Source organism: Nicotiana sylvestris, chromosome 2, assembly GCF_000393655.2.
Source record: "Nicotiana sylvestris chromosome 2, ASM39365v2, whole genome shotgun sequence".
NCBI classification, from domain to species: Eukaryota; Viridiplantae; Streptophyta; class Magnoliopsida; order Solanales; family Solanaceae; genus Nicotiana; species Nicotiana sylvestris.
The window spans coordinates 22,061,740-22,074,529 of record NC_091058.1 but is presented as its reverse complement, the minus strand read 5'-3'; the positions used below and the strand labels follow the sequence as shown (position 1 = coordinate 22,074,529).

At 35.1% G+C, this 12,790-nt stretch overlaps 2 protein-coding genes and 1 long non-coding RNA gene across 3 annotated transcripts; 2 read left to right on the top strand and 1 right to left on the bottom strand.

Moving 5' to 3' along the window:
- Window positions 1-609: 609 nt before the first annotated feature.
- LOC104246403 (chaperone protein dnaJ 50) lies at window positions 610-6,525 on the top strand. Its single transcript, XM_009802214.2, has 10 exons — window positions 610-778; window positions 869-931; window positions 1,012-1,078; window positions 1,787-1,846; window positions 2,027-2,077; window positions 2,224-2,304; window positions 3,907-4,019; window positions 4,177-4,294; window positions 4,477-4,603; window positions 5,954-6,525. Exons 1-10 carry the CDS (start codon window positions 657-659, stop codon window positions 6,055-6,057), a joined length of 906 nt encoding a protein of 301 aa, XP_009800516.1. The 5' UTR covers window positions 610-656; the 3' UTR covers window positions 6,058-6,525.
- Window positions 6,526-7,741: 1,216 nt separating this feature from the next.
- On the top strand, window positions 7,742-8,511 carry LOC104246404 (uncharacterized). Its single transcript, XR_715952.2, has 3 exons — window positions 7,742-7,923; window positions 8,028-8,100; window positions 8,222-8,511. It is a non-coding gene; the product is annotated as an uncharacterized lncRNA (long non-coding RNA).
- Window positions 8,512-8,601: 90 nt separating this feature from the next.
- On the bottom strand, window positions 8,602-12,540 carry LOC104246405 (uncharacterized). Its single transcript, XM_009802215.2, has 4 exons — window positions 12,365-12,540; window positions 12,113-12,230; window positions 8,988-9,079; window positions 8,602-8,901 (listed from the first exon to the last, which is right to left on the bottom strand). The coding sequence occupies exons 1-4, from the start codon at window positions 12,378-12,380 to the stop codon at window positions 8,837-8,839; spliced, it is 291 nt and encodes a 96-aa protein (XP_009800517.1). The 5' UTR covers window positions 12,381-12,540; the 3' UTR covers window positions 8,602-8,836.
- Window positions 12,541-12,790: the final 250 nt, after the last annotated feature.

Sequence of the window (12,790 nt, the reverse complement as noted above, 5' to 3'; positions counted from 1 at the left end):
TAGCCTAATTTCTATAATTACAATACTCTGTTATTCAACATCAAATTTAATAAGTTCTTTTAAAATGACACATTATAATTACACGTGGGATAGACACATAGTTGCATATACTCTAAAAGTACGAAAATGCCTCTTTTCATTTATGCATGAAGTCATATTTCATAGGACTTTAAAATTCATTAAAAGTAGTTAGAAATGGTTACTTAAATATGTAGAAAGTCCTCTTTCGACCAACATTATCATTTTCATAAACTTATATTTTCTATTTAATTTTTATTTTATAACTCAAATATATTGGTAAAAATACTAATGTAACTTTTTAATATTATATACTCATTAATATAGGTACATGCGCAAAACGCGTACGCTAAGATTAGTATAATCAAAACTGAGTAAAGTTTTTCGTATTAAATTTCAATTATCTAGTTGTCTAGAATAAAGAATACTAACTTATATCAGAAAAATTAGAACGATTGACATTATATAGCACGAACCTTATTGAAATCATAAAACTTGTTGAGCTGATTTGACTGAAAGGAGAAGTCAACGATTTAAGGACAGAAACGTCAATTTGCCCATATAGAAGCAGCCTTCATATACAAACGCAATCTGAGTTTGTCGGAGGCGGAGATAAAAAAAAAAGTCGACAACCGGAGATGGCCGGAAGAAGAGCGATGATGCAGTGGTTTGCGCTCACAGTAACAATAGTGCTCTCCCTTCTGATTCAGCCTTCTTCCTCCATTTACTGTGATGAAGATGACTGTTACGATCTCCTTGGGTAATCAAATCTCCCAATTACACTATATATCCTTTTTTAATTCATTTTCTTCATTTTTTTCACTAATTTATTTTATTTTATTTTTGGTAGGGTGGCTCAAAATGCGAATGCTTCTGAAATAAAGAAAGCTTATTACAAGCTCTCTCTGAAACAGTAATTTTTTTCCTTCTCCTATTTCTGTTGATATTCGTATCATTTTTTTGGTGGAGGTTGTTGATAATTTTTTTGTTTAGTCATCCAGATAAAAATCCCGATCCAGAATCAAAGAAATTTTTTGTCAAAATTGCAAATGCTTATGAGGTAATCAATATTCTGGTTTCAATCTATTTTTCAGGTTTTTGTTTTCTTTTTTCTTGTTTTGCTTCAGTAATTTTCTTGGCATCAGTTAGCACATCATATTATGGTTTCAGTTATATACATATATTAAAAAATATGAAAGAATTAGATGGAATTGGCATAACTGGAGTGAATTTGGGTCAATCCTAATGGAGTGTTAATTTCATACTGTATAGAAAAATGAACTTTCTTGTGGCCCTTGGTCAGCACATTGTGTTTTCATTAAGTGAGATGCATCTGATCTAAAACCAATACTCCCTTTACCCATAAGAAGCGGATCCAGGATTTGAACTTTTTGGGTTAGAGTTTGGGATTCTACCACAGCTTATTTGATTACTGGGTTTGAAATCAATTTTTTTTCTCATTTAGTGAATTTTTTAATACATATTTATGGTTTGAGTCAAAGCTACCGGGTTAGTATAAACCCATAAATAATACTCTACATCCTCCTCGGCATCCCCATATTATATGAGTTGTTTAACAGGAAATGGGTCTTTAAGATGTTAATTATTTGCTATATTAGTTGTAATGGAGTAAAATATTATAGTAGTACTTATAACTAAAAGTTAGCTTAATGAAACATTATCTAACAGTTTGGGACGTCATATAATTGGGTTGGAGGGAGTAGTATGTTTTTGTGATAAATGTTAAAGGACTGATTTTTCTTTGTAGATTTTGAAAGACGATGCCACGAGGGAACAGTATGATTATGCACTTGCCCATCCAGAGGAGGTTAGTTTCCATTTAGATATTGTTTGCATAAACAATTATTCATAGAATTACGATGAGGAGTCCTAGTGGTTCAATTTTTACGTCTTCGACTATCTTGGGAAATTGTATTGGACTTCTCAATTAACAGATGATAGTCAGGTCTCATACTAATGTCTTTTATTCGTGCTTTTGAATTTTCAGTTTTTCTACAATACGGCACGGTATTACCATGCTTACTATGGTCACAAAACTGTGAGAGCCTTTTCCTAATTCCTGCCAGATATTTGTTTTCTTTTGTCCATAACACTTCATATGGGTGAAACTTTGACCTTGAGATTTCATTGATACATGTTAAGTTGATTCTATGCTCACTTAGCTGTTTGTGTTTTAAATTTTAGGATCCCCGTGCTGTCCTCATTGGTCTTCTTCTGATACTCTCATCATTTCAGTATCTGAATCAGTGGACAAGATATAATCAGGTAAAGTAACAGTACCAGCAATCCATGGTTAAAAAAGAGCTTTTTATTCTAGCCTGGAAACTGAAGAATGCTGTCATGACTTTTGTTTTGCTTTGATTTCTTCCATTTATTTTGGCTTTATGATTTGAAAATTCAAGTGATGACTCAAGTTTCAGTTTGATGATCTAAGAGCAACACGATCCTTCGCAATAAAAGAAAAGAATAGCTCTATTATGATCGGTGAGATTATATGAGCAATCATTCTGCACAGGTGACTGTGTGCCTTAAGTATTTGTCTGGGTAAACCTAGCTGATATAAAGATACATCATTTTATGTCCCTATCTTACAAGGTGTGATTAGTTGTTTGAAGATAATTATTGTTTCTTGCCAAATTTGAGTATGATATGCATCTTTAGATGATTTATGTTTGTGATTAGTAATCAATAGCTGAACTACAACATCATTGGGCCAGTTCTAGCCTGTAGCCAATGTTACTCTTTTCATCCTGTTCTGTTTCACCTATTATTGTAGGATAAGAACACGATTCACCAGAACTGAAAGCTGAGCAAATAGGGATTCTTGGGATTGTTCAAGTCTTCTTCTGTGGCTAGAACATTAGAAAGTAGTGTATTCTGAGGAGTTTAATTAGGACAACTGACAACAAAAAAGAGTTGAATCATAAAGAGTTTGGAGAACAAGGAGAAATTTTGGTGATGTTGATCCAATAGAATGTTAGAAACAAAGGCATTACTAAGAGAGATCTAATTAGTAATTATCATGCCTCTATCCATATTTAGAGAAAATCAATCATAGTTGTACTACTAACTACTTTTACTCTAGCTATTAAACTGTTGCAACCCTCCACCTTTTGTCGGGGCTTGGGACTGGCTATGCTTTGCAAATCTTAAATAGGTAAAGTTAACGACATTGACTGTGCCTATTCCCGAAAATTTAAGAGGGAGAAGGATGAGATTCTGTGAATTCACACTAAATGCCCTTGATCTAAGGCTGCAATAAACGCTGTAGAAGCAACAAAAGCTTCAGCAAGTTGGACCACGATTCTCACAAAATGCTCCCCTATTATGAATGAGCATCTAAAGATTCAGTAGCTTCCAATTACCTATAGAATTAAGACTGATGTGAGGCAGCTACCTATTTCTTAAATTATAAGGCGAGTAGGAGACCACATTTTTTGCAATTTTACTATTTAAATAATAGATCACCAAGATATGCCCCAAAATTTGACAGTAAATCATAAAGCAAGAATCTTCATAACATGTTCTATAGCATGGCCCCTGGTTTTCTACATATTCCTTTCTCACTTTTCGGCTACCTAGTTTGACTTGCAATGGAAGGGGGAACATTGCAAATAGCAGTTGGGATCCAAAAGAGGTGCAATTTGCTGAAAGGTTACATCATGGTGAAAATAAATAAAACAAATAAAAAGTTCTCCTTATTTTGAATTCTGGGAGATGGTAATCTTAGCATAAATAAAATGTAGCCACCTTTCACTTCAACAAAAAGTAGAAGAAAGTGACCTATAGTTGGAGATGGAAGTAGTTTTTTTCTTACTTACTATTTCTTCGCCATGTGTTATAAATTGTGATTTCGTCTTTTACTAGGCTATTGAGATGGTCAAGAAAACACCAGCTTATAAAAACAAGCTACGTGGTTTGGAGCTTCAACGCACTGGAGGAGTTGCTAATAGGAAGAAGAGCAACAAGCAGATGGACAAGTACGAGCAGATCTCTTCGTTTATTGACTATGCAACCTGATTTGAATCTTCTGGCTGTAGCTTGACGAAATATACTTGCCTTTTCATATAGGCTGCATTCAAATTTGTTTATTTGCTAAATCTGGGTTAATCAGCCGAATTCATTATTTGTGATCAGGAAGGTGGAGGAAGAACTTAGCAAGGAACTCAACCTGGACATAAAGGGAGCTGAAAAGCCTTCTGTTTGGGAACTAATTGGAATTCGTTTTATACTTCTTCCTTACACTCTGGGAAAGGTAGCAGTGTTTTGTGTTTTATGCATTACAATGAAATAAAAAGACATTTTGGCTTTGTCTGTTGATATCCAAATTTCCTTGTGCTTATAGTTTCTTCTGCTAGAGGGTTTAAAATTAGATACTTTATGCCTATGGATATCATATATTCAGAGTTGCTGACATTCTTCTTCTATCTTCTGCAGCTGTTGCTATGGTATGGATGTTGGTTCTGGAGATACAATGTCAAGCGTGCTCCATACTCATGGGAAGATGCTTCCTATTTGACACGAAGGTCTCTTAGGGTTTCTCCTGATTCATGGATATCTATTGGTAAGACTAAAACTGATCTTCAAACATGTTCTCTGTGTACAACACTGTGGTAGTGTTGGGTGTTTGATTTGAATTAGATGAAATAGGAGAAAAAATGCTCCACTGTATAGTTTAATTGTCTAAGCAAAAATATGGCTATAGTAAAATGAATTTGGCCCAAATGATTTGAGTATCAATCCAAGGGCGAGGTAGATCCTACCACCCCATACCTGACTCCTCCATTGACTTGCTTAATTAGGAGGAATTCCTTACAATGACCAGTGCAATTCTCGCATCTTATTGTATTTCAGAAATTGATCAAAAGAAGATATATAACATCCAAGATTGAAAGTAATTGATCATGGTGAGGTAGATTCAAACTTGAGGTTTGTTTGTGCTCATATCTGAAGATGCCAAACTGGTGGATGTTATATATAAATCTTTTATACTATGTTGGCATATTGTAAACCATCTCTTTAATAGGTGAATTGGACCTTGAAATAAGTTCTTATTTTTCTTTTCATTTTGATATCTACTAGGTATATTCATTCTTTTTGTTTACCTTTTCTTTCCTTAAATCGCCGGCTGTACGCTCTAGGGTTTTTAGTTATTGACTGAAGTTGTAGGTTTCCACATTGCCATCTATGTTGGTAATCATGATCTTTAGCTATCGCAGATTACTTCTTAAGGACCTTCTAGTCAGATCAGTTGCCTGCTCTGAAACTATCAAGGCACAAGTGGTAACTTTTAAGTTCTAGAAGAAAAAGAGATATAAGTGCGGCGAAAGAAATTTACCAAAAAGAAAAAATTCTCCAAAATGCAAACAACCATAGATGTTAACTGCACTGCATCGATTCGCTTTGTACTTTTGAAATTTCAGTGATGCCTTTTTATTCTCCAAATGCAGAATATCTGTCACTTTGGTTGATTTAAATTGAAAAAGTTCAAAAACCAACTATAAAGCACACAACATGTGTTGTTCTGTCTTCTCCCCTACCTAATCTCTTTATGATCCTTCACACTCACCCTCAATTTATTTTTGGGTTAAATTCATGCAAGACAGTTTAGGTATTAGCCGTCAATTGACATGGGCATTAATCTGAATGTATGAAAGGATAACACAAAGTGGCAATTTTGAATAATATAAATGGCCAAGTTGAAACCAAAAAGTATTTTAGATGCCTGTGTGAATCTTCAGAAATATAAAACTTAAAAGTGATGAAGGCTGTATATGCCACTGCTGATGCTTTTAACGAATGTCTCCTCGACCTTTGCTACTTGGCATACTTCCAATGTAGTGTTTTGATGAAAGTTTCTTTTCATTTCCTCACTGCTTATGATTTCTTCCAATGTTCATGCTTCTTTTATCAGACGAATCAACCAAGGAAGATCTTATTCAAAGACGACTTTGGGAGAAGTCCAACTTCGAAAGCTATGTGGCAGAGATGCGCAAGGAATCAAAACGCCGAAGATAAAAAAAAAAATCTTACTCAAGGTTATGTGTAGGATGAGACCAGTTTTGATGGAAGTGTTTTGACACATGAAGCAAAAGTCTAATGTTTCGTTCTTGAAGACAACAAAATTCTTTTTGACACCGAAAGCTTATTAGATTGGTAGTATCGTCATAGAACTTGGATCGTCACAGTTAGTGTCACAACTGTACTAGTATTCAGAATAACTATACAAAATACATATCGGGAAGCAATCATACTGCATTTGGAGCAACTTTCGTGGGCAAGCTTCTATTGATGAGTACCACTCTCCATGGTGATTTTGCTGATGTAATGCTAGGTTAGAATATGTGGCGGACCATCTATATGTTCTGAAAGCAGAGATTGCGTTCCAGCAGACAATCAACTTCGTGCTTGGCTTGGCTATGTTGTATTTGTATGTACCATATTCTTAACTGGTGAATATGATAATGGCAGGTCTATCATTACCAATTGGCAGTGTTAGCTCCACTAAACCTTATGTTTTCTATCTGCTTCGACTTTCCATGGTACTGACCTTCAGGAACATGTTAACTCTCCCCCTCTCGTCTGTTTGGAACTCTGGTTGCATAATGGAATCAGTTTCCCGGGCTAACTTCCATGGCAACACGATGAATTTAACTCATCGCTGCCTCATATTGGCGGTGAAAATTGTGTCTACTTAATTTTTTACACTGCGTGGGCTGTTGCATCATCAAAAAGGGAGCCAAAAACTATATCAACTCCGCTCAGAATTCTGCTAAGACCTTGCATCTTTATCTTCTATTCTTGAGTCAGTTGTTTTCCCAGCAATGCACCTTCTTTATTAGAATGTCCCATGCATCTTTGTCATAAATGCTCATCATCTTTTGTAATTTACTGTCCAGGGACTTGCACTCCTTAAGAAAGTCTCTAGTGTCTTTAATCAGCACTATATATGCTCAATCCCTAGACAAGCTAGTTGCAACAACAAGATCTTCTTTGAGTTGTAGATTTGTTTCTTTTGAGCCTGAAAGCGATAAACCAGACTCAACTTCACTAAGACAGGAGGTAATATGCCAAACCAAGATTGTCCCTTTGCAACTCTTGGAATTTGGAAAGACAATGCGAGGCAAAGCAACCTCGTTCTCGGTTGCTTTCGGCCAACACATCTTGTAGGGTCATAATGGAATGTTATAGAACCAAGAGTGAATTTGGAAAATAATTTTTTTTTAACCAAAAATTGAACGTACGTACCGGACTCTTTCTAGCTTCAATTACTTAACCGTCATGTATAAGTTTGAAAAGGGACCCAAGCTACAAGATTAGACGAGGGATTGCAATTACATCATATTAGCCGATCTATAATACAAAATAGCATATTCACAATGGACATGGCCTTAAGACCTATAACATAATTTGTCTCCAATCAACCTGTGATCATAGTGGAACCACAATTCACTATTGCACCATGTTGGCCTGAAGAAGCATTTTAGGAGTCAACATGAATACAAGTGTGTGCTGCAAATGCTACCAGACCAGTGGGTGGAGCATGTGGCCAGGGGATGATTGTCAGTTGGGCAACCTTGGAAATTCTTGTGAGGGAGGGGTTCTTCATCAACTACCATTCAACAGTCAGCGCATTACATTTTCTCTTCTGAAATCCGTGCTATTTATATTTCCAAGGGGACGTACGCAGGCCAGAATATTGTTGACAATAGAAACTAAGGGGACGTACACAAAGGACCAAAAAATTTAAACTATAATATAACCTTAAGCATAGGCTTATATATACTTAGCTCCCCTAGTCAACAATATTCTGGCCTGCATTCAACTCAAAGTGCCAGATTCAGATCACCTCTCTTCCATTAATTACATTCCTGCTAATTCTGGGTACCTACATATAAACTCTCCTTCATTTTTAAATCGTTTTTTCTCTGTTTTTCTGTTGTTACCTGTTCCATTGTAGTCCTCCAATGGTTGTTGACTTGTTTCAGGAAAGATAGCTAAAACTAATTTCTCTGAGGATGAACAAGAGTTGATAATCATGTACAAATTGACTGGAGAGAGGTTTCGTCATCTCATGTTCCATGTTCATATTTACTGTTTTTACATTTGCTAAAGTCCACCCGAACGTAGGCAATAATAACAAAATTAATGATAATTGGTGGTTATCATTTTTCATCATCAGGTGGTCGCTTATTGCTTATAGCTGGGAGAATCCCTGGGAGAGGTGCAGAGGAGATTGAGAAGTACTGAACTATCTCCTCTACTGGTCATGACAGAAACGGCGTCATTGATATGTCCTGAATTGGTCATTTTGTTTTCCACGAGTCATTGCTAATAATAAAGGCTAATCTAAGTAATTTTTTAGTTCCTTTGCTATTTATCAACTGCAAACAAGATTCAAACTATCCGGGTTGCTCATAAGCCACAACTTTTAACAAAATTAGTTACAGAACTAAGAGCACTGCCCTTAAACCTTTCAGGATACGCATCGATGACAATCCAACCCTTTGTCTATACAATAGGCAGTGGGCGAAAGGTAGGAGAGACCAAAGCACAAAAGAATAATTGTGAAGACTGTCTGATTTTGTTTTTTATATTATTTTTTTTGATTAGTAGTTAAGATTGACTGAAATTAATGTTTCCAAAGATCAATTTCTAGCTCCTCAATCACTGCAGCCTCTAAGTATTATACAGAATTAACTGCTTCTCATCACATTTGATAGCATTCACAAAGAAGAACAGTTCTCTAGGATAAGAGTGCTGAGGTAACAGCGAAGTAAGATCGTTCATGTCCACATCATACATTGCTCTGTTTGTATAACTTGGTGTCAAGAACTTGCTTTCCACACATTGCACATACTCCTGCACAAGAAAAACACTTCAGAGAGAACACAAGGAAACGTTACAATGATATAAATCATTTGCAATTCCAAACTACTCTTCATTACCTTTACTATAAGCACAGGTATGACAGTACTTGCCATCTTGATGCACTTGTTGCTTGCAAATCATGCACTTTGTATTTCCATAAGGTGTCCACCTGCAATACAACCAGTTCTCTCTTAAGACAACGTCAAGAGCATGGCAAATGCCCAAGACTAACCATAATCAAAGTGCAGTAGATATCCCAACAAGTCATACAAAGCATTTATTCAACGCAACCAATTACCATAGGATGCTGATAACTAAAGAATGAAATTTGTTGCATTCATGCAGTAACACAAACACAAGCACTTTAGAGCACTAAGTGCGGAAATGGCTCAACATAACCCATTGCAGTTTGAATAGAAGAAAATGACCCTACAAAGATCTCTTGTATTTTAGTTTAGATCTCTTACGTGTAAAAATAAAGATCTCTTAGGAGATTTGACGTAAAACTAAAAAGATTGCAACTGGCAACAAAACCAATTGACCCCCTCTAGTTCAGCTATCTGCTTATTACTTTTAGTATTGCAATACAATGATTTCTAGTTTGTCATTTGAGGTTTCAAAAACTTCTATTCATTTTAAGGTCTAAAAGAAGCCTTCTTGATCCAATATTCTATGCTACGTGGTAAATAGCATTATTTCTCTTACTCCACAAGCGGGGCTCCATCTGTAATTCCATGTCCCATACAAAGAAACTCCCGGAGAATCAGATTGTCCTATATGTGTTTTATAAACAAAAATTATTACTAAATAAATGTGCAGCTGTTCGATTTCGAGCACATGACCCTTGGATTGAAGATGAACATTGCCGAATACTTAAGTCAGGAAAATAGCGAAGTTCTAAATGGTACAGAAGAACATCTGAATGAGCTACAGTCGTATCCACATAATCTTATTATGGAATAATGGGGGGAAAATCACGAATAACGAAATCTGAAGCAGTGACCAACAAAACCTACAGAAAGAACACTAAAATGTTTACCCAAGATGGTTTTCCTATTATCAACCTAAGCCATTGGTCTACACACAAAAATTGAAATATAATAACTAATCATTTCTCATGGTCTTTATACATTCTTTTATTATAATTACCAATAACAATTAACAGAGCCTTCAGGAAACCACAGCGCTTCAGCATCTCAAGATTTTAGAAGAGAAGCAAAGGTAGTTAATCATCACATTGCACAAACAATCTCCGGAAAAAACCAAATTTACTGAGGACATACCAGTAAATAAAAAGACAAAAAGGCATCTTTTTTGCTACTTAAAAGTAAGGTGAATCACAACTATTCATAGTTAAACTATTTCGAAAAATTCATAGTCAAATGTTAAACATTTGAATTTGTCTTTCTTCTTTTTGTCGTTCGAGTTGCATTTTGATGTCATGATCCAGAAATTCCTTTTTGCTTTATTTTCAATATGCCATTATTCTCCCACTCATCTCTCACAAAATTAGTGCCGGTCTCAGCTAAGGGACTATCTTCACCAATCTTGTGTAACTAGCTAATGGACTACAACCACAACTCAGTCCTGACATGCAATAATTTTGAAAGTGATGTCAGTACTGACCACTATCATCAAACCCTTTAGTCCAGCATCACAAACTTTTCAAACACAACGGTTATAAAGAAAGAAGGATTTACAAGATAAACTTTTCAACAGAATGATCGTTTCTGTGTTAATAGCCCAATTCAATTAGTCTCCCTCTCCCTTTTTCCCTATTTTCACATGGTATCCAACCTTCTATGATCTTTGGTAGAGACCCAATAACATACCGTAGGCAGTAGGCACTGGCCAGTCATTTATTTACTAGTCTTATCTGTTTGCAGTGACCATTCTGCCAGCACCACATCTCTTTACATCTCTATCCTATACAGTATTAATAATGATTTCCTTAGATCCTCTAGACTTTTACTACAGTAATTTAGGCAGACCTTGTTATATTTAGCTCAAATCATCAGTTCCAACGTTGAAGGTGCCAATAACATGAGTAAACAGCAGGAAGACTTCTTGTTGTTTATATCAGATACCTCTTAAATAAGACAACTGGATCCTCATACTATATGAAACTGGAGTATAGTTCAGTCTAAATGACCTAAAACACAAGATTGCAACCTTAGAGTTAGCATAAGTGAATCCAACTCAGAAAATTCAAAGATTAAAAAGCTCAAGAATCTGTTGTGTATGTTAGTGTGTGCAACTGCAACTAAAAATTAGAAAATGAAACAAAAAATTGAACTTCTCTTGTAGGATACACACTTTTGGATTATGTCCTCTCCCATATCACCTATTCAATATTTTCCTAATATTTTCTATTAAAAGAAGTACCCAAAACATTATCATTCATAATTAAACTAACTAAGAAAGAAAAAGATCTCAGCCAAATTAATTATATTTCACCGTCTTAAGCTAGCTTCATTTTATGTCTCTTAACCTTTCTCCATAAAAAAAAAAGTTAGCTTCATAATATGCTCTAACAACATTGATTCAACAGTCGCACACTTCATCCAATTACTTGTAAATGATACAAACAATAACATATCTATAAGCTCTAACGACATGATTCAACAGTTTACATCCAATTTCTCATAAATGATGCAAGCAATAACATATGAAGTCAGCAAACAGTATCCATATAAAACTATGCCAGATCTTTCCTGAAACACAATTTATATAATCAGATCTAAACGGACCCACAACAGACTATTGGGGTACATGTCAAGTAGTTCACTAGAATTCTGACTAGAGAAGATAGGAATTGAGTTATGATTGATGAAAGTTTGATATGTATCAAGTAGTAAAACGAGTCTCAACAAACCGGCGTCACTCTTAAATCAGAAATTCCTAGACGAAAGCAAGCATATTATCTCAGTTAGTTTCTTTTCCTCTTACAATTGGTCGAAGGTGAATAAAAAATAATACTCAAGGAGCTAACTATCAGGACGATGAGTATAAGTAATGAGTTTAAGTTGTATGTACGGATGGTGTAAAAAATATTTAGGCAACCAGGCCACTTATAAGGTAATTACAGGCACATCTTTATGATAATCAGTAGTTGGTTATCTGGTAAAAATAAGAGCTAACCTGGTAAATCCATAAAGTGATTAGCCAAAAAAAAATTTATATATATTAATGAAAAAGTAACCTTTTTTTCTTGGAGAGGAGTTTGTTCTCGTTAATCTTACGGCCGCCGCCTTCAGTAGTGTTACTGGCACCTTCTTTCCATTTATCGGGCACAATTACCTTCGACAACTTCTTCTCACCTGCAGAATACAAATTTACCAAACCCTAGGTCTAAGTCAATTGTACCAGAAATTGCTTGGTTAAAGCATGCATTTAACATAAGAGAAGCTAATGAAGGAATTTAGGAAAAAAGAGAAGAATTTACACTACTTACACTTTTCGCAAACCATAATTGCAGAGGAGAATTTCTAATTGCTGCCAAATTCGTATTTGGGGAAGAAAAGGAATAATTGATGAGAGATGGTTATTTCTATATGAAGACGGTGCGGTTGAGCTCACAGGGAAATATATGGAGTCGCGCGTAACAGCCGCCCGATTAAATACTTGAGCGATGAAAATACTAATTACTCCTTCAGTTTTGTTTTGTTTTATTTTTTCTTGTAATATTATTGTGACTAGCATATTTTTTTCATTAATATTTTTTAATAACTTTATTAAATATATAATCTGTGCTTTATAATATTTTTATATATTTTAAGTATGTAAAAATTATTTTTAAAAATTAAGGAATGGATATTTGATAAACGGAAGTTTGATGATTTAACTATCATACTCTATAAGTACTTCCTCTATTCACTTT

Bases quoted from the DNA above. Each gene is read 5' to 3' on its own strand.
- LOC104246403 (XM_009802214.2), top strand. From the start codon at position 657: ATGGCCGGAAGAAGAGCGATGATGCAGTGGTTTGCGCTCACAGTAACA. The intron at 1,079-1,786 runs GTAATCAATATT...TTTTCTTTGTAG, and splicing joins AAATTGCAAATGCTTATGAG to ATTTTGAAAGACGATGCCAC. The intron at 4,604-5,953 runs GTAAGACTAAAA...TTCTTTTATCAG, and splicing joins TGATTCATGGATATCTATTG to ACGAATCAACCAAGGAAGAT.
- LOC104246405 (XM_009802215.2), bottom strand. The intron at 9,080-12,112 runs GTTACTTTTTCA...GTTGTATTGCAG, and splicing joins CTCCTCTCCAAGAAAAAAAG to GTGGACACCTTATGGAAATA. The intron at 8,902-8,987 runs GTAATGAAGAGT...TTTCTTGTGCAG, and splicing joins TACCTGTGCTTATAGTAAAG to GAGTATGTGCAATGTGTGGA.